Source organism: Bubalus kerabau, chromosome X (genome assembly GCF_029407905.1).
Source record: "Bubalus kerabau isolate K-KA32 ecotype Philippines breed swamp buffalo chromosome X, PCC_UOA_SB_1v2, whole genome shotgun sequence".
Classification (NCBI taxonomy): Eukaryota; Metazoa; Chordata; class Mammalia; order Artiodactyla; family Bovidae; genus Bubalus; species Bubalus kerabau.
Window position 1 is genome coordinate 65,946,727 of NC_073647.1, and position 21,282 is coordinate 65,968,008.

Consider the following 21,282-nt stretch of genomic DNA (forward strand, 5'->3'; position numbering starts at 1 on the left):
TAAGGATATATAGGAAGACCCTTTTAAGCCTGGATTCTTATAACAATTTAGGAAAGATCAAGAGCAAACTCCTGTTAAATTAGAGAAAAACAGGTCAAAAATTATAAAAGTTGACAAAAACATATCATTTTGATAAATCCAGACATTGTACAGTCAAAACTCAACCTTTAAAACCTTTATTCCTAATCACCAAAATACAGAAGCAAATGGTCATCCATGCATGAATGGTTAAACAGTGGTATATCTCTACAATGGAATATTGGACTCTTGCTCAGCAATAAAAGGAATGAACTATTGACATATACCACAACACAGAGTAATCTCAAATCTATTATACTAAGTGAATGAAGACAGGCACAGAAGGCTACATATCATATTATTTCATTTATATGACAATCTGGAAAAATACAAAACCATTGGAAGAGAAAACAGATATCTTTTTAGTGAAGACTGGGGCTGGGAGGAAAGTATCGAATACTAAAGGACATGGAGAAAATTGGAATGATAGAAATGTTCTCTATCTTTTTTATGGCATATATATTCATCAAAACACATCAAATTGCACAAGTAAAAGGATATAATTTACGTTGTGGGTTATAAAGAATAATGTGACTTTTAAAAAACCCTCAATCTTAAATTCCCAATTAGAGTTTGAGATGTCCTGGGTAATTTTGTTTCCACCATCCTATGTAACATTTCCCTTTCTATAGTAGCAGCAAATATCAAATAAGGATCTTGGCCATTAGATTTTTAAAACATGTCTGAGATATATGGCTGCTGCTGCTACTGCTAAGTCGCTTCAGTCGTGTCCAACTCTGTGCGATCCCATAGACAGAAGCCCACCAGGCTCCCCCGTCCCTGGGATTCTCTAGGCAAGAACACTGGAGTGGGTTGCCATTTCCTTCTCCAATGCGTGAAAGGGAAAAGTGAAAGTGAAGTCACTCAGTCGTGTCTGACTCTTAGCGACCGCATGGACTGCAGCCTACCAGGCTCCACCATCCATGGGATTTTCCAGGCAAGAGTACTGGAGTGGGGTGCCATTGCCTTCTCCAGAGATATATGGCAGACATTATTAAATCTAGTTTACATGGGTGGAAATAGAGGCCTCAGGGCATCCAATTACTCATCCACATTAATGGTATAATAATGACCAGAATCCAGGTCTCCAGACTCAAATATTGATGCTTTTTACATATATCAAATACCCATTCCTCAACAACAATCCATATTTTTTTTATAATTTGCACATAATAAATAACCATTTTCCCATGACTAATACCATACATAAAAATAAAAACAAGGATGAATGGGTCTTAAACCTTGTGTCACTTACTGTGGTTCTAGGGGACACAAAACTGAAGCCTTCCTGGTATTCCTAGCTTATTCTTTCTGGATAAAAGTATCTTTGAAAATTCTAGTCAAATAGATTAAGATTTTAAGGATGCAATATAATTTTCTGGTTACAAAATAAGGCATATATTAATATTACATTTTTAAAAGGAATTCAAAATCCCCAAGAATTTTGCTAAGCCATTTTTTTAGCAAAAAATGTGTTGGTCAATTGGGCTGTGGTATTTTGAGGTCTCCAAAGACCACCTTTCTCCCTCTTTAAGAAAATTGTCAGGATTTTCTGGGAGACAAGATAATGGAGTAAAAAGACTTGAGTTCACTGCCTCTCACAAAACAACAAAATCACAACTTACTGCTGAATAACCATTGACAAAAAAGACTAGAACTTATCAAAAAGCATATTCTATTAATATATCCAAAGACAAATAAGCCACAATGAGATGATAGGAGGGGCAGTTTTGTGAAATAATCAAATCCCATAACTGCCAAGTGGGTGACCTACAAACTAGAAAATAATTATATGGCAGAGGTTCACTCACAGGAGTGAAAGTTCTGAGCCCCATGTCAGTTTCCCTAGTCTAGAGGTCTGGTGTCAGGAGAAAGAGCCCCCAGAGCATTTGGCTTTGAAGGCCAGTGGGGCTTGAGTACAGGAGCTCTATAGGACTGAGGGAAACAGATATTCCATTATTGGAGGGTGCACACAAGGTTTTACATGCATAGGGAACCAGGGCAAAGCAGTGACTTCATAGGAGCCTGAGCCAGACCTACCCGTGTGTTTTAGAAGGTCTCCTGGGGTAGCTTCCCTGGTGGCTCAGACAGTAAAGCATCTGCCTGCAATGCGGGAGACCCAGGTTTGATTCCTGGGTCAGGAAGATCCCCTGGAGAAGGAAATGGCAATCCACTCCAGTACTCTTGCCTGGAAAATCCCATGGACAGAGGAGCCTGGTAGGCTGCAGTCCACGGGGTCACTAAGAGTTGGACATGACTGAGCAACTTCACTTTCACTTTTCACTTTCATGCACTGGAGAAGGAAATGGCAACGCACTCCAGTGTTTTTGCCTGGAGAATCCCAGGGATGGCGGGGCCTGGTGGGCTGCCGTCTATGGGGTCACACAGAGTCGGACATGACTAAGCAACTTCACTTCACTTCACTGGGGTAGCAGAGGTCAGCTGTGACCCACTGCAGGGACAATGACACTGGTGCACAGGCCCCAGGGAATGTTCATCAGTATGAGCTCTCCCAGAGGTCACCCAGAGGGCACCAAGATCTGGCCCTACCAAGCAGCCTGCAGGTTCCATTGCTGGGATGCCTCAGGCCAAACAACCAACAGGGTAGGAACAGAGCCACATCTATTAACAGACAGGTTGCTTAAAGTCATCATGAGCTCACAGCCACCTCCAGACATGTCCCTTGACACAGCCCGGCCCACCAGGGACAAGACCTAACTCTATCCACCAGCGAGCAGGCACCAGTTCCTCCCACCAGGAAGACTGCACACACACACACACACACAGAAGAACAACTAAGAGAAGTGAAGATATGCTATCGGCCTGAAAAGGAATTCAGAATAGAGATCTTGGAAAAAGAATGAAGGCACAAACCAAGATACAAGCCATGTTTAACAAAGAAGTAGAAGACTTAAAGAATAAATAAACAGATATGAACAATACAATAACTGAAATGAAAAATAAACTAGAATGAATCACTAGAAGAATAACTGAAGCAGAAGAACAAATAAGTGAACTGGAAGACAGATTGGTGAAAATCACTGCCATGAAAAGGAATAAAGAAAAAGGAGTGAAAATACAAGAGGAGAGTCTAAGAGACTCATGGAACACCATCAAACACAGCAACATGAGCATTATAGGGGTCCCAGAAGGAGAAGAGAGGGAAAAGGTCTAAGAAAATGTTTGAAGAGGTAGTAGCCAAAAGCATCCCTAATACGGCTAAGGAAACACTCAAGTCCAGGAAAAACAGACAGTCTCATATAGGACAAATCCAAGGAAGAACATGCTGAGACACATATTAATCAAACTGACTAAACTTAAAGAGAAAATATTAAAGGCAACAAAGAAAAAGCAACAAATAATATACAAGGAAATGCCCATAAGGTTATCAGCTGATTTTTCAGGGGAAACTTAAATGAACATATTTAGAAAATAGAAACAGACTCACAGGCTATGAAAACAAACTCATGATTACGAAAAGGGAAAGGTAGGATGAGGCATTAATTAGGAATTTGGGATTAACATACACACATCATTATATATAAAATGGATAATCAACAGTGACCTACTGTATAGCATAGTGAACTCTAATTAACATTCTGCAACAACTTATATGGAAAAAATTTGAAAATGAATTGATACGTATAATGAAAAAATAATGGATATGTGTATGTATAACCAAATCACTTTGCTGTACACTTGAAACTAACACAACTTTATAAATCAACTATACTGAAATACAAGATAAAATTAAAATAAAAAATAAAACTTCGTATTATCCAACTTAGCATCAAGAAAAAAGGAAAATTATCAGAATGTATGGCAAGATAAGTGGTAAAGATGGTGCTAGTGGTAAAGAACTCGCCTGCCAATGTAGGAGAGATAAGGGACATGGGTTTGATCCCTGGGTCAGGAAGATCCCCTGGAGGAGGGCATGACAACCTATTCCAGTATTCTTGCCTGGAGAATCTGATGGATAGAGGAGCCTGGTGGGCTACAGTCCATAGGATCACAAAGAGTCTGAAGCAACTGAGAACACACATATATTTGTAATGAGCTATTATTCCTCCTCCACACTCATGTAATGAAATGTTATTATACACTAAATTTTCATATATACATAATTTATTTTCTGGATTCTCTATTCAACTGATCTATTTATCATTTTTAAACTTATTATTTTAATTGATATTGTTTTGTAGTAATTTCAATATCAGTTAGAATAAGTCTTATCTCATTAATGATTTTTTTCTGAAATTTCATTTGCAAGCTGATACATTCATACATAAATACGAATTTTATGTTTATGTTGTGTAATTTTTAAAAAATTCATATTTTAGCAAATGGGATTCATTATTTATATGATATTGGGAATAACTGATCTTTTTTTTGAGATCTTCCAATGCAGAAACATGCTCTGCCTTTCCATTGATTTAGAAAATATTTTATGTCCTTTAACAAAATTATAGTTTTATATAGGTTTCCTCCCATAATTGTTAAAGGTATTCCAAAATGCTTCATAGATTTTTTTATTGTTATAAATGGGATGATTTTCATTTTTTTCTTTACATATCTAATTGATTATTACTGACAAAATAAAAATCATTAAATATTTTGTATGTTTTTATTAAGCTACCTTATTAAATGATCTCACTGATTCTATTTTTTATTGTTTAGTCTCTTGGGTTTTCTTGGTATACTGTTATACAATCTGAAAAATAAGATTATTTTGTCTCTTCTTTTCCAATATTTATATAAATCATTTAATTTTCTTACAGCATCAGCTGCTGCTGCTGCTAAATCACTTCAGTCGTGTCCGACTCTGTGCGACCCCACGGACTGCAGCCTACCAGGCTCCTCCGTCCCTGGGATTCTCCAGGCAAGAACACTGGAGTGGGTTGCCATTTCCTTCTCCAATGCATGAGAGTGAAAAGTGAAAGTGAAGTCGCTTAGTCATGTCCTACTCTTAGCGACCCCATGGACCGCAGCCTACCAGGTTCCTCCATCCACAGGAGTTTCCAGGCAAGAGTACTGGAGTGGGGTGCCATTGCCTTCTCTTATGGCATCAGCTAGAACCTCCAAAATAATGTCGAACACTAGTACTGATAGAGATCATTCCTATCCTGTATGTCATGAATGGAAGGATATGTTTACAAGGATGTTTTTAAATACTGTGACTATTTAAAAAAAACGAGGAAAAAAAATGAATATACATCTGAAAAATGGTTGAATAAGCCAAGTTTATATCTTGCCTATGAACTATGATGCAGCTATTAAAAATCAATTAGATATCAACATGCACATAGTAGGTACCCAATAAATATATAATAAATGAATGAATGAATTTACACTGACCGATCTATGATGCCCTTATCCACTCCATTTATAACCAATGGCAAACATCTGAAATTAAGATAATTGTGGCAAGGAAAAGGATTCAAACTTTGACCACATTAACATCAGCCTTTTATCAACTGAGGAAACTAATTACATAGATGTGTGTTTTACCCCAAGGTATGTATTTGTATTTTCATCACTAATGTCCTACTAAGGTTAAGGAATTCTTTTGTTTAGAGATGGGATAAAGGGACTCTACACTCTTGGGTCAAGTGTTCTCAGTGAATAATTAGGTTGTTCTAGTGTTCTTCTTAGCTCAATAAAGAAAATAATCTTTACCTCTCATTTCAAAAATATTTCTAAAAGCACTGACATCATTGTATGTTCTGTTCTAATATCTAAGCCCATTCATAGCATCAAGAGGAAGTGCTAAAAGTGTAGCATCTCTTCTCGCTTCTTTTTGCTAACTAAAAGAGTTCAGATAAAGGACTTTCGACCCCTAACACGTGTCTCTTTACATTCCAAGGACAACCAGGATAGATTTACTCACTCATCTTTATGAACACGCCCCACTAGCAAACGAGCCATCTCTACCTTCCTGTCCAGCTGTGACTAGGCACAGGCATGGAAGAATAGTCCTCAAAGGCCTGCCATAACAGGATGGTTGGAAAAGAAATAAGTTTAAATATTACATATATATTTGAAACACATATACTTTGCACTGTCAAAACACTGGAGATAATACATTGTACATTTCTAACCTTGTATATGCATCAGAATTAACTCTGGAAAAGGGTGTCATCCTCTTTTCATTGCTGTGATCAGAGCAAAATCACTTCATGTTCAGTCTGGTAGGAAATGTAGAGATTGCAAAGCAAGCAAGGCAGATTATCGAATTATTGGCTAAAAAGGAAATGTTTTTCCAATACAATACATTTTTTCAAGGATTTACTTGAAACCCTGTGTGAAAAGTGGGGTTAAAAACACCACTGGGAGCTCCAGAGGCTCTGTAACTTTTTATTTTAATTTTTCATCCTAACCCATTTGTATAGTGGGTGAGTGGAAGGGTCCAGGAGCCAAACTGCAAGTCACAAACTGCTGTGTGAGTTTTGTAAAGTAATTTAACTTGTCTAATCTCCAGTCACTTATTTTGTAAAATGGGGATAAATCATAATATCTACTTAGGACAGCAGAGATTGAGAATATAGAAACTGAATTAATCCATGTAAAACACTTAGAATATGCCATATAGTGAGTAGTTAATAAATGTTACTCATAATTATGATTATTATCAATTATAAAAAGGTTATAGAAATATTAAATGTTATTATCCAGACAGAAGTGGAAAAACCCTTTGCCTCACCATCATTAGTCCATTTCTAAGAAAGAGTAAGGGTTAGCTCTTCCCAGGGGAAAAAAACTGCTTTGATATACAATGACAATGGTGATGTCTAGAGATGTGAGGAAGGGAATAAAGAATTTAGTGGAAAGATAAAAGATGTGATAGAATGAACATTATAAGAGAAAACTCCTGACCTGGATTTTACTCATATTTGCTAACTCTTGAGCTAGTCTACCTCCCTTTCTGAACCATAAAATTGAAATAAAACCTTTTTTCTCTGTCTTATAAAAGTACCTGCAATTGAGACTGGGTTTAGCTCTAAGCCTATTGCAGGAGAGGGTAGTGATTAATAGAATGGACTCTGGAATCACCCTGCCTTGACTATAAAATGAGGATTTGTTAGTTTAGTAGCTTTGAGAAAGTCTCAACATTCCTCTAATACTCAGTTTTTTTCTACTAGATGAAGATAATAGTGCCCACCACACAAAGATGAATGAGATTTAATTGAGATAACATACGGACCAACCTTACTGCAGTGAATGGCACATAGTAAGTGATTAAGAAATACTGAAAAGGCTGATGAGAGCATGAAGGGTCCCACTAAATATGGATATTCTATATTTATGCTTAATGAGCATCATGTTCCTTTTTATCTGGTAGAATATTCAGGAAAAAATGGAGAATGACTATTCACAAAGAGACCTGAGGTTCTATTTCAGGACATGCTGTTGTCATCGCTTGATAAGTTCCCCCAGGTATGAAGATGGTAGGAGTGTGTGTGTGTGTGTGTGTGTGTGTGTGTTCAGTCATATCTGACTCTTTGCAACCCCATGGACTGTAGCCCTCACCAGGCTGCTCTGTCCACAGATTTCCCAAGCAAGAATACAGACTTCTAGATGTAAAAGCTCATGACAGTTGTAGGAGCTAGGGTTTAGGCTTTCCTGGGAACTGAGTCTGTCAGATCCTATAGAAACAACGTGCACCATCAATGTGTGTTTGGTTGCAATAATGGGCATAATTCCTTTGCTGAAAATTTTTCTGGTCACCTCTAGCCAGCCAGCCAGTGCATGCCCAGTCAAATCTGACTCTCTGTGACCCCATGGACTGTAGCCTGCCAGGTTCCTCTCTCCATAGAATTTTCCAGGCAAGAATACTGGAGTAGGTTGCCATTTCCTACTCTAGGGGGTTTTCCTGTTCTAGGGGTTTCCCCAGCCCAGGGATTGAACCTGCATCTCTTGTGTCTCCTGCACTGGCAGGAAGATTCTTTACCATGAATCACCTTGGAAGTCCTGGTCACCTCTGGCCATGATACAAAACTGCACCATGTGTCAACCAGTGTGGCTCAGAGGTGGCAGCGGTTGATCAGTCTCTTTTAAGAACCATGGCACCCCAGGTTCCCAGCCAGAATATCATAGTTGGAATACTATGTGTTTATTTCTCTGCTTCCTCCCCTCAATCCATGCTCTGCCCTTATCTGACCTATTCTACGCTCAGAGAAGCTGAAGACTATTTGATTCTATTCCCAGGTTTGCCCTCTGAATTCTGTTTGAATTCTCATGATGACAGGGGAGACACTAGCAGGAAACCAGAAGGTGGGAGTTAAGAGGAGTTAGGGTTTCCATCCTGTCTACTCCCTCTCTGTTTTCCACAGTTCATATGTTCCTCTAAGGCCACAACCCTGGAAAACCTGCTCTGCTCTTTCCAGGTTCCATGGACCCAGCTCTTTCCCCTTGCCAGGCCTAGGAGGGGTAATTCACAGCTTCTTCCCTTTTTGTTTCCCTTAACCCTAACCACATCTCTGTAAATAGTTCCTTCATTCAACACTCATCTGTGCAGTTTTTGATTGTGATTTATTTACAGATCCCCATATTTCCAGTATTCACAAATCCTGCACTGGGCCCATTTCTCTCCTCTGCCCTGATTTCAGTGGCTTTCACAATATAGACCATGATAACGATTGCTACTTTTTGTAAGCACTATTATTTGTAATGATGGACCTTTGTCCTAACAGTAATATTTCTATGTCCCTCAAATACTTTCTTTCACGTGTTGCTTAAATTTTCACTCTTCTTCCTGCTTGCTCTCATGAGTTGGGGTTGAGGGCTATTTTCCTCATTTCTAGTCTTTGGAAAAGGAAATGGCAACCCACTCCAGTGTTCTTGCCTGGAGAATCCCAGGGACAGGGGAGCCTGGTGGGCTGCCGTCTCTGGGGTCGCACAGAGTCAGACACAACTGAAGCGACTTAGCAGATTAGCAGCAGTCTTTGGAGAAGCTGGGATTGCTTCTGACACCTGCTGATGGACGTACGTGAAAACCAGAAATATATAGGAATCATAGCTCTGAATTATTTAGTTGTGGGTCTTCTGATACTTCTCAGTGAAATATCTAATACCAAAAACTCAAAATAAAATCTTTCCCTTTTTCTCTCCCCAATCCAGCTATCGACATAAGGTAAAGAATGCATCATGCTGAATTACCTTGTACCACACAACATCAGGCTCCTGATCAGATTTTTTAAAGTCATCCATGTCTGGACAGGAGATCTCCTTTCTTTTAGTGACCTCAGATTTTTCCAAATAGCGGATCCTGCTATTATAGCACAGACCTGATTCATTCTCTGCAACAGTCAAGGACATTGACACCTTCATGCAATATGTTGAGTTTCTGTAGGAATAGAGAAAAAGCAAAATGACTTTATTGGGTGTTTACAACTATGTTTGTACTGTATATATTTCGAGAGTATTGACTTTTCCATTTAGTACCTTGCATAGAAATCAGAAAAAAACATGGAAACAACACAGGAAAAGTTTTCTACTTCAACTGACAGGAAGATATAAAACAAAATGCTATCTGTGACCATGAAACAGCTACATAGCTATCAGTACATAGAGCAGATATACCCAACTTCTGAAATGTAAGTCAGACTTCTTTTCTAGTGTTAAATATTGCTATGCTGACAATCTGATAGTAAAAATACATGAGAGTGTCTACAAAATTGAGATGCAGATGTAGACAATGGACTTGTAGACACAGCAGGGGAAGGGGAAGGTGGGACGAATTGAGAGAGTAGCACTGACATATATATACTACCAGGTATATATATATGTATAAAATAAATAGCTAATGGGAATAGCTAATGGGAAGCTACTATACAACACAGGGAGCCTAGCCTGGCACTCCCACCTCTAGAGAGGTGGGAGAGGTGTAGGGAGGGAGGCTCAAGAGGGAGGAGATAGATCATGACTGATTCAAGCTGTTGTATGGCAGAAACACAACATTGTAAAGCAATTATCCTCCAATTAAAAAATAATTTAAAAAAACATGTGTACACCCGTGGCAGATTCATGTTGATGTATGGCAAAACTAATACAATATTGTAAAGTAATTAGCCTCCAATTAAAATAAATTTATATTAAAAAAAAAAGAAAGTCTATAACTAGGGCTATAGTCATTTCTAGTTTGCTCTTATGACCAGAACCTTAACACGTATTCTAAGGATTGTGAATTTTGCAATTGTTTTCTAAGCTACTAACATTTTCTTTTACAGGATACATACCAAAAGCCAGAACAACATACAGGAGATACCTGTTAACTCACATAGCTTTTTAAGTTGTTTACTGAGATATGGCAAGGGTCAAATTCTGGGCACTTAAGAGAACAAATCCAAGTAGAGTGGATTAATTTTATCCACCAAAATTAGAATTATAAAGGAATTTCAACATTGAATTTTGCCATAAGGCCACTTTAGAAGTTGGCCATTGATTAACTCATAACACAAGGGTATTTATGGAATTCAATTCTGCCTTCATTTCCCCATGTATAACTTTTACTTAACCTACTCTACCTGAATTCCAGAAGATATCAACCGTACAAAAGAAAACTGGAAAGGACGAGGACGAGATCAGAAGCAGCCTGGTAAGATTTAGCAGGAGATAAACTGTAAATTTCTTGGTGTGACATTTCAGAATCATATCTATTCTAAACATCAAAGGATACCTTCTGTTAAAAAACACAAAGTGCCAGGGTTACTTCAAAACCGAGTGCTTCTACAACTAAGTCATAACAATCCTGATAAATGGTATTCACATGCCAACCAATAATGTTAAGATGGCCTCACAATTGTTACTATTTGTACTGCTTAGTACTCATTGAAATTTCACAATATGTCAGACACCGAACAAAACACAGGAGTGCAGATGGCAGCTGCCCATTGGGTTTACAAACCAACTTAAACAAAATGACTGCTACTTGGATTTCTAGGGAAGTTAATTACAGGCAGGGACTCAAGCTGGATTTAGAAAAGGCAGAGGAACCAGAGATCAAATTGCCAATATCCACTGGATCATTGAAAAAGCAAGAGAGTTCCAGAAAAACATCTGCTTTATTGACTATGCCAAAGCCTTTGACTGTGTGGATCACAACAAACTGGAAAATTCTTAAAGAGATGGGAATAACAGGTCACCTGACCTGTCTCCTGAGGAATCTGTAAGAAGGTCAAGAAGCAACAGTTAGACTGGACATGGAGCAACAGACTGGTTCCAAATTAGGAAAAGAATACATCAAGGCTGTATATTGTCACCCTGTTTATTTAACTTATATGCAGAGTACCTCATGAGAAATGCTGGGCTGGATGAAGCACAAGTTGGAATCAAGATTGCTGGGAGAAATATCAATAACCTCAGATATGCAGATGACACCACCCTTATGGCAGAAAGTGAAGAAGAACTAAAGAGCCTCTTGATGAAAGTGAAAGAGGAGAGTGAAAAAGTTGTCTTAAAACTAAACATTCAGAAAACTAAGATCACGGCAACTGGTCCCATCACTTCCTGGCAAATAGATAGGGAAATGATGCAAACAGTGAGTGACTTTATTTTGGGGGGCTCCAAAATCACTATGGATGGTGACTGCAGCCATGAAATTAAAAGGCGCTTGATCCTTGGAAGAAAAGCTATGACCAAGCTAGACAGCATATTAGGAGAAGGCAATGGCACCCCACTCCAGTACTCTGGCCTGGAAAATCCCATGGACGGAGGAGCCTGGTAGGCTGCAGTCCATGGGGTCGCTAAGAGTAGGGCACAACTAAGCAACTTCACTTTCACTTTTCACTTTCATGCACTGGAGAAGGAAATGCCAACCCACTCCAGTGTTCTTGCCTGGAGAATCCCAGGGACAGGGGAGACTGGTGGGCTGCTGTCTCTGGGGTTGCACAGAGTCAGACACGACTGAAGTGACTTAGCAGCAGCAGCAGACAGCATATTAAAAAGCAGACAATTTGGATATTTGGCAAAACTAACACAATTATGTAAAGTTTAAAAATAAAATAAAATTTAAAAAAAATAAATAAAAAGCAGACATTACTTTGCCAGCAAAGGTCTATCTAGTCAAAGCTATGGTTTTTCCAGTAGTCATGTATGGATGTGAGAGTTGGACCCTAAAAAAAGCTGAGCACCAAAGAATTGATGCTTTTGAATTGTGGTGTTGTAGAAGACTCTTGAGAGTCCCTTGGACTGCAAGGAGATCCAACCAGTCCGTCCTAAAGGAAATCAGTCCTGAACATTCATTGGAAGGGCTGAGGCTGAAGCTTAAACTCCAATACTTTGGCCACCTGATGCGAAGAATTGACTCATTTGAAAAGACCCTGATGCTGGGAAAGATTGAAGGTGGGAGGAGAAGGGGATGACAGAGAATGAGATGGTTGGATGGCATTACCAACTCTATGGACATGAGTTTGAGCAAGCTCCAGGAGTTGGTGATAGACAGGGAAGCTTGGCATGCTTTAGTCCATGGGGTCGCAAGGAGGCAGACACGACTGAGTGACTGAACTGAACTGAACTTTGACTATGTGATACCTGTGTCATCTGAAGATTCTATCAAAGCATTCCCATTCTGATGTTCAGCTGTAAACCCATTATACAATGTCAATTGTCAGTTACTGTCTTTCTCTCTTCCTCAGTGTAGGTTCTTAGAACCAAAAGGGTAAAACATAGGCCAATATAAATGTAAGAACATTTAATCCTGAGATGATTGACAGCTTCTTTAATAGACATGAAGTTAGAGCCAACAGAATTTTTCTTTTCTAAAGTCTCAGCCATAGGGTAAAATTTGGCTCTTCTTGACTCCATTTTCAGTCAGTCAATTCAGTTCAGTTCAGTTCAGTTGCTCAGTCGTGTCCGACTCTTTGCGACCCCATGAATCACAGCACGCCAGGCCTCCCTGCCCATCACCATTTCAGTACTGCAGTGCTAAACATGCCTGTGGCTCCTTGCTTTCTTTAACACCCTACATAACGTGGCCTATCATAACATTCTCTACTTCACCCAATTAGGGTGCAGTCACGATGGCATTTCTCTGTTTGTTGAATATCCTAAGCTTATTTGAACCACAGATTTTTATACTTGCCCTTCTCTTTAATTTTCTATCATGTGCTTTTTTGTTAAGTGTAAGCAACCTGGTTGCTCTTGTTCATCACTCTATTCCTGGGATCTAAGTTAATAGATAGAAGTACTGAGCAAATGTTAGTTGATTAAATGTGTGGGGATCAAAAGGCATGTATTCAAGAGACACATTCTCTCTGCTCTACTTTGGCATAAACCTCATGGTACTAAGGGGGTTCCCAGGTGGCTTAGTGGTAAAGATTCCATCTGCCAACGCAAGAGATGCAGGAGACTCAGCTTCGATCTCTGGGTTGGGAAGATCCCCTGGAGGAGGAAATGGCAACCCACTCCAGTATTTTTGCCTGGATAATCCCACCAACAGAGGAGCTTGGCAGGCTACAGTCCATAGGGTCTCAAAGAGTTGGACATGACTTGGTACACATAGACATACACTTATGGTACTAAACCTCTATTCCCATTCTACAGATTCATGTATATGGCTGGTCAAATATCCTATTCCCTGTTTAAATATGACTCAGGATAATTTTGCAGATATTATTGTATCACCAGGGTAAGGATTAGCCAAGTTTTGTGTATCAGAATACCAGTAAAGAAAAAAAAATATAATGGTTGTATCTTGGAGACGGGGAGGATTAGGGTAGGTATAGGGAATGCAAGGAAGATAAATGGTCACAGTCTTTAAAAAGTAATAAACAAAGAAGAAAGGGAATCACCTCTGTTAAGTATGTAAATGTATTATAAACAGTTATTAATGTCACAGACTTTGATCATATCTGTTCCATGGTGTCCATCCATATAGGTGATACCTTACCATTACTTTGTTACAAACCCAGAGAATGAGTGCTGTTGATCAGCAGTCTCAACAATAGAAATAGAATGTCCAGTTCCATGAAAGGAGCTTACTATCCCAAATATATTTAATCCTGGGGAGAAAATAGGGTAGACTAAATAAGGGACCAATATAATTTAGTGGTTTCATTACAAACCATGAGCTTTGAGCTAAGACACACTGCTGCTACTGCTGCTAAGTCGCTTCAGTCGTGTCCGACTCTGTGCGACCCCATAGATGGCAGCCCACCAGGCTCCCCCATCCCTGGGATTCTCCAGGCAAGAACACTGGAGTGGGTAGCCATTTCCTTCTCCAATGCATGAAAGTGAAAAGTGAAAGTGAAGTTGCTCAGTCGTGTCCGACTCCTAGTGACCCCATGGACTGTAGCCTACCAGGCTCCTCCATCCATGGGATTTTCCAGGCAAGAGTACTGGAGCGGGGTGCCATTGCCTTCAACTAACTCTGTCTTTGGACAAGTTATGTAACATCTCTGTCTCCGATTCCTCACCTGAAAAATGAGGATAAGAAATCCTTGATGGTGGTTCCATTGGAAGTTGGAAAAGGAAGTTCCTTTTATTATACAAACTTAAGTAAATATAAGTTTACCATTTTCAGTTGGAATAGTTATAATATTTGACCTCTCCAGATTTTAAATAATATATAATATCTGACCTCTGCTGTAGGTCTTAAAGAAATATAAAACAACATAGTACAGCATCTGGCCCATCACAGTTCAGTTCAGTTCAGTTGCTCAGTTGTGTCCGACTCTTTGCGACCCCATGAATCGCAGCACGCCAGGCCTACCTGTCCATCACCAACTCCTGGAGTTCATTCAGACTCATGTCCATTGAGTCAGTGATGCCATCCAGCCATCTCATCTTCTGTCGTCCCCTTCTCCTCCTGCCCCCAATCCCTCCCACCATCAGCATCTTTTCCAACAAGTCAACTCTTCGCATGAGGTGGCCAAAGTAGTGGAGCTTCAGCTTTAGCATCATTCCTTCCAAAGAAATCCCAGGGCTGATCTCCTTTAGGATAGACTGGTTGGATCTCCTTGCAGTCCAAGGGACTCTCAAGAGTCTTCTCCAACACCACAGTTCAAAAGCATCAATTCTTCGGTGCTCAGCTTTCTTCACAGTCCAACTCTCACATCCATACATGACCACTGGAAAAATCATAGCCTTGACTAAACGGACCTTTGTTGGCAAAGTAATGTCTCTGCTTTTCAATATGCTGTCTAGATTGGTCATAACTTTCCTTCCAAGGAGTAAGTGTCTTTTAATTTCATGGCTGCAGTCACCATCTGCAGTGATTTTATAAACTGTCATTAGAATTATTATTACTGCTAGTATTAATTGGTACATATATTGTTAATAGGCTTCCCTGGTGGCTCAGACAGTAAAGAATCTGCCTGCAATGCAGGAGACCCGAGTTCAATCCCTGGGTTGGGAAGATCCCTTGGAGAAGGGAATGGCAACCCACTCCAGTATTCTTGTCTGGAGAATCCCATGGACAGAGGAGCCTGGTGGGCTATAGTTCATGGGCTTGCAAAGAGTCAGACACAACTGAGTGACTAACAAAACACATATTGTTAATAAATAATAATTATAATTTCTATGTGATGTGGGAATTTACAAACCATCACTAATACAATAAACACAACACACTGACAGCAATGAGTTAAGATATACCACTGGGCTAGGGTGCTACTTGAGAAGAAAGAATCTAGAAGAAGTCAGTTAGGCAACAGGCCTAGTACCAGTACACTATGAAGGTTTGAAAGGATGAAAAAAATATACTGCCTTAGGCACAAAAAGAAGTTAATCAATAGAAAGCAAACTAAGGCAATAAGGAACTTCCAGGTACTGTGAATACTAGCTACCAGGCAAAGGTCAGAATTTGGGAGGTCAAGTTGTTAGTGAGTGCCACTCAGTCTTCTGCAGGTTTCTTAGACAAACATCTTCTACAATAAAGCCCAGACCCCTAGGCAAAACTTCTTGTTCCTTCTTCAAACTGTCCAAAGTATACGCTATGTAGGTCATCCCAGCAGCACCTTCATTAACTTGAGATGAGGATGAGGGCAGGGAATCTACCCTGGGGATGGCTGAGAGTCCAAAGGAGGAAATGTTCTCTAACTCGTGTTTTTCTTGTTGTTGTTCAGTCACTCAGTGGTGTTTGACTCTTTTGTGACCACATGGACTATAGCACACCAAGCTCCTTTGTCCTCTATTATCTCCTGGAGTTTGCTCGAACTCATGTCAATTGAGTTGGTGACACCATACAACCATTTCATCCTCTGCTGTCTCCTTCTCCTTCTCTAACCTTACCTGCAAAAAATCTTGACCAGGGCTCTGTATGAATTCACTCTTGCTCTAGTCTCTAGCATGTAAAAGGCTGCTTATAAATTGCTTATCAGCCAACAAAGTGCCAGTATGAAGTCTGTGATGATGACCAGTGTCTCTAAACTCAAGACAAGTCCTCGTACGAGTACTGTTGTTTCTCCATTGCTGACCTGGGGCAGCTGTGATCAAGGCTGCCTGACAGTCTGAGTTCAGCTCAGTCAGTTCAGGTGCTCAGTTGTGTCCAACTATTTGTGACCCCATGGACTGCAGCATGCCAGGCCTCCTTGTCCATCAATAATTCCTGGAGTTTACTCAAACTCATGTCCATTGAGTCGGTGATGCCATCCAACCATCTCATCCTCTGTCATCCCCTTCTCCTCCCGCCTTCAGTCTTTCCCAGCATCAGGGTCTTTTGAAATGAGTCTGTTCTTAGCATCAGGTGGCCAAAGTATTGGAGTCTCAGCTTCAGCCTCAGTCCTTCCAATGAATATTCAGGACTGATTTCCTTTAGGACGGACTGGTTGGATCTCCTTGCAGTCCAAGGGACTCTCAAGAGTCTTCTCCAACACCACAGTTCAAAAGCATCAATTCTTCAGTGCTCAGCTTTCTTTATGGTCCAACTCTCATATCCATACATGACTACTGGAAAAACCATAGCTTTGACTAGATGGACCTTTGTTGGCAAAGTAATGTCTCTGCTTTTTAATATGCTATCTAGGTTGGTCATAGCTTTTCTTCTAAGGAGCAAGTGTCTTTTAATTTCATGGCTGCAGTCACCATTGGCAGTGATTTTGGAGACCAAAAAAAAAAAATAAAGTCAGCCACTGTTTCCACTGTTTCCCCATCTATTTTCCATGAAGTGATGGGACCAGATGCCATGATCTAAGTTTTCTGAATGTTGAGCTTTAAGCTAGCTTTTTCACTTTCTTCTTTCACGTTCATCAAGAGGCTCTTTAGTTCTTCTTTACTTTCTGTTATAAGGGTGGTGTCATCTGCATATCTGAGGTTACTGATATTTCTCTTGGCATTCTTGATTCCAGCCTGGGGTTCATCCAGCCCAGCATTTCTCATGATGTACTCTGCATATAAGTTAAATAAGCAGGGTGACAATATACAGCCTTGATGTACTCCTTTCCCGATTTGGAACCAGTCTGTTGTTCTATGTCCAGTTCTAACTGTTGCTTCCTGACCTGAATACAGATTTCTCAAGAGGCAGGTCAGGTGGCCGGGTATTCCCATCTCTTTAAGAATTTTCCATAGTTTGTTGTGATCCACACAGTCAAAGGCTTTGGCATAGCCAATAAAGCAGTAGTAGATGTTTTTCCGGAACTCTCTTGCTTTTTCGATGATCCAATGGATGTTGGCAATTTGATCTCTGGTTCCTCTGCTTTTTCTAAAACCAGCTTGACTGTGGTACATATACACAATGGAGTATTACTCAGCCATTAAAAAAGAATACATGTGAATCAGTTCTAATGAGGTGGATGAAACTGGAGCCTATTATACAGAGTGAAGTAAGCCAGAAAGAAAAACACCAATACAGTATACTAACTCATATATATGTAATTTAGAAAGATGGTAATGATAACCCTGTATGTGAGACAGCAGGGGAGACACAGATGTATAGAACAGTCTTTTGGACTCTGTGGGAGAGGGAGAGGGTGGGACGATTTAGGGGAATGGCACTGAAACACGTATGGTGTCATATGGGAAACAAATCACCAGTCCAGGTTCGATACAGGATGCTTGGGGCTGGTGCACTGGGATGACCTGGAGGGACGGTGCAGGGAGGGAGGTGGGTTCAGGACGGAGAACATGTGTGCGCCCGTGGCAGATTTGTGTTGATGTGTGGCAGAACCAATACAAAAATTGTAAAGTAATTAGCCTCCAATTAAAATAAATAAATTTAAATAAAAAAAAAAACATGATCCTAAAACAAACAAAAAATCAGCAGGGAATAGACTCTGAAACTTGCTATTATGTTAGGATTTATTGAACTGAACTGCTGCATTTTAATATGGCAAACTGAGGGACACACGACATTTTTAATGAAAAGTTTTATGTCAATATGAGAATAATGACATTTGAAGTGTTGACTTTTGGCTTCTTAGTAAGGATCATTATATAGAACAATTTGTACCCCAGCAGAGCCTTGCAAAACAGAAATTATAACCCTTAGCAGTCAGGAGAGATTACAAATATAAACTGAGATAACAGAGTCAGAGCCTTCTTTGAATGCTATGTTCCAGGTTTGCTAAATGGATGTTGGAAGAATTTGGAAAAAAAAGGAGAATCAAGAGAATTATGTAAAGAAAAATGAAATAGAAATTTATGTCTTTTAAAAAATAATTAGAAGACGGTAAGGACAGACTAACTTTACTTTCAATTAAAATTATTCTAAAATAAAAAAAATAAAACCAGCTTGAACATCTGGAAGTTCATGATTCATGTACTGTTGAAGCCTGGCTTGGAGAATTTTGAGCATTACTTTTCTAGTGTGTGAGATGACTGCAACTGTGTGGTAGGTTGAGCATTCTTTGGCATTGCCTTTCTTTGGGATTGGAATGAAAACTGACCTTTTCCAGTCCTGTGGCCACTGCTGAGTTTTCCAAATTTATTGATATATTGAGTGCAGCACTTTCACAGCATCATCTTTCACGATTTGAAATAGCTCAACTGGAATTCCATCACCTCCACTAACTTTGTTGGTAGTTTTGCTTCCTAAGGCCCACTTGACTTCGCATTCCAGGATTTCTGGCTCTAGGTGACTGATCACACGATCGTGATTATCTGGGTCATGAAGATCTTTTTTGTATAGTTCTTTTGTGTATTCTTGCCACCTCTTCTTAATATCTTCTGCTTCTGTTAGGTTTATACCAGAGACTCAGGTTGATTTTTATTAGTTGTGTAATTTAGCCCTGGCACAGTTCCCACTAACAATCTCTAATTATTTAGATTTTATTTTGAAAAATGCCACAGGCCAGTTCTATTTAAAATGTTTCCCACAATGGGGACCTAAAAATGTTACTTTTCTATCATTAGGTACAACCAGAGCTTTGCAAATTTGAGAAGGCAGACTGACGAGTGTGCAAGAATGGGAATTGTACTTTTTTTTTCTGTCCTCCCTCTACATCCTGAGGAGAACAAGGAACATGTTCAGGCTCAATATGAGCCAAGGGCTTTCACAGTGATGTTGAAGCAATGCCTCACATACAATTTTACACATTTGTCATCTTTCAAGTGTTTCCATATCTCCTATTTTACTTAATTCTGGCAATAATACAGAATAAAAGTGCAGAGTAAGTATCATCTATATTTTGTATAGGAGTAAAAAGAAGATGCAAAGAGGATAAATAAATTAGTGAAAATCATACAGCTTGTCAGTGGATTAGAAAAGAGGTTTTGTTAGACCCTGGTTACTCTCAGAACTTGATGATATCAGCCCAATTAGCTCATAGTTATCCATACCAGTTCAGGGATACTCACAGAAAGAAATGCATATGTGTAAAGATAACACTTAAAGAACACTGTTATTAAAATGCACAGCACAGAATTTGCAAATTTATAAATAAACCTTGCTTTCTATTCCAAAGGTTTAATGCTAGCTACTGTAGGCCATAATTTATAATTTTTTCACAGAAATATTTCTAAAGTAAAATATTGACTATCTTGGGTTCCCTAAGATAGTAAGGGTTCCCTAAGGGGAAAAGTAAGACCTAGGATTTAAAATATACATAAAAAATACAGATGTCCCTTTCCAATTCCCATTTATAAAACATGCTAATATATAATATCTAAAGATTTATTTCAAATTATGAGTTTATATGAATTTGTTGTATCACCAGGACTAACCTACTGAAAAGAAACTAAATAAATTAGGAAACTCTTTCATATCTACAAGCAGAAGCCCAGATAAAATGCCTCATGGTATAGTTGAAACTTTTCTAAATGGTTCTTTCAATTGTCTTATGCTCATTTCAAAATACTTTCCTTGAAAATTACAGAACCATTTAATGGTTAATAAACTAAAACAAAATTTGGTTTCTGACATTTTTTAAATGTAAATTGACTGTTGTTCATAACTATCAATTAGTCAATCTAGATCACTGGATGATATTGCTCTCAAAACAAAAGAACTATGAACTGATATTATACCTAATTTAGGGAAGGGAAACAAATGAATAAACAAATAGGATATCAGGCCCTTTTGTGAATTCCATTTCTTGAGAATCATTATAAAATAAGATATTACTGAAAAATATATTTGTGTAGAAAAGGAGACTTTCAGATGAATGCAGAAATAAGTACTGTAGCTCACCAGGCTCCTCTGCCTATGGAATTCTCCAGGCAAGAATACTGGAGTGGGTAGCCATTCCCTTCTTCAAGGGATCTTCCTGACCCAGGGATCAAACCTGAGTCTCCTGCACTGAAGACAAATTCTTTATAGTCTGAACCACCAGGGAAGCTCAGAAATAAGTACACATAACAGCAAACATGCAATGTTAATATTTTCAAAGTAAAGAGGAAGAGAAAAAAGGGAGGATATAACTTTCTAATATCAGAAATAAAAGAGGAGACGTCAACACAAATCCTATGAATACTAAAAGGAAAACAAAGGAATATTATGAACAACTATATGCCCACAAACTTGATAACCTAGATGAAAAGGACCGAATTTTTTGGCAATTTTTTAAAAAGGCACAATATGCCAAAACTCATATATGAAGAAACAGAAAATATGAATAAACTTACAGCTATTAAAGTAATTGAATAGATAATTAATAACCTTCCAAAGGAGAAAGCACCAGGCCCAGATGGATTCACTGGTAAATTCTATCAAATATTTAAGAAATAAATTAAACCAGTTTTCTATAATCTCTTTTAGAAGACTGAAGCAGAGGGAATGCTTTCTAACACATTCTATGAGGCTATTGTTACCCTAATAGCAAAACCAAAGACATT

The 21,282-nt window shown here is 39.0% G+C and overlaps 1 protein-coding gene across 1 annotated transcript in view; it reads right to left on the minus strand.

Moving 5' to 3' along the window:
* The window catches only part of IL1RAPL2 (interleukin 1 receptor accessory protein like 2), a 554,878-nt gene that overhangs the window by 502,920 nt on the left and 30,676 nt on the right, over positions 1–21,282 (minus strand). The window contains exon 2 of the mRNA XM_055564253.1: positions 9,235–9,421. Within this exon, the coding sequence (XP_055420228.1) occupies positions 9,235–9,421 (187 nt within the window). The remainder of the gene's footprint in view (positions 1–9,234; positions 9,422–21,282) is intronic.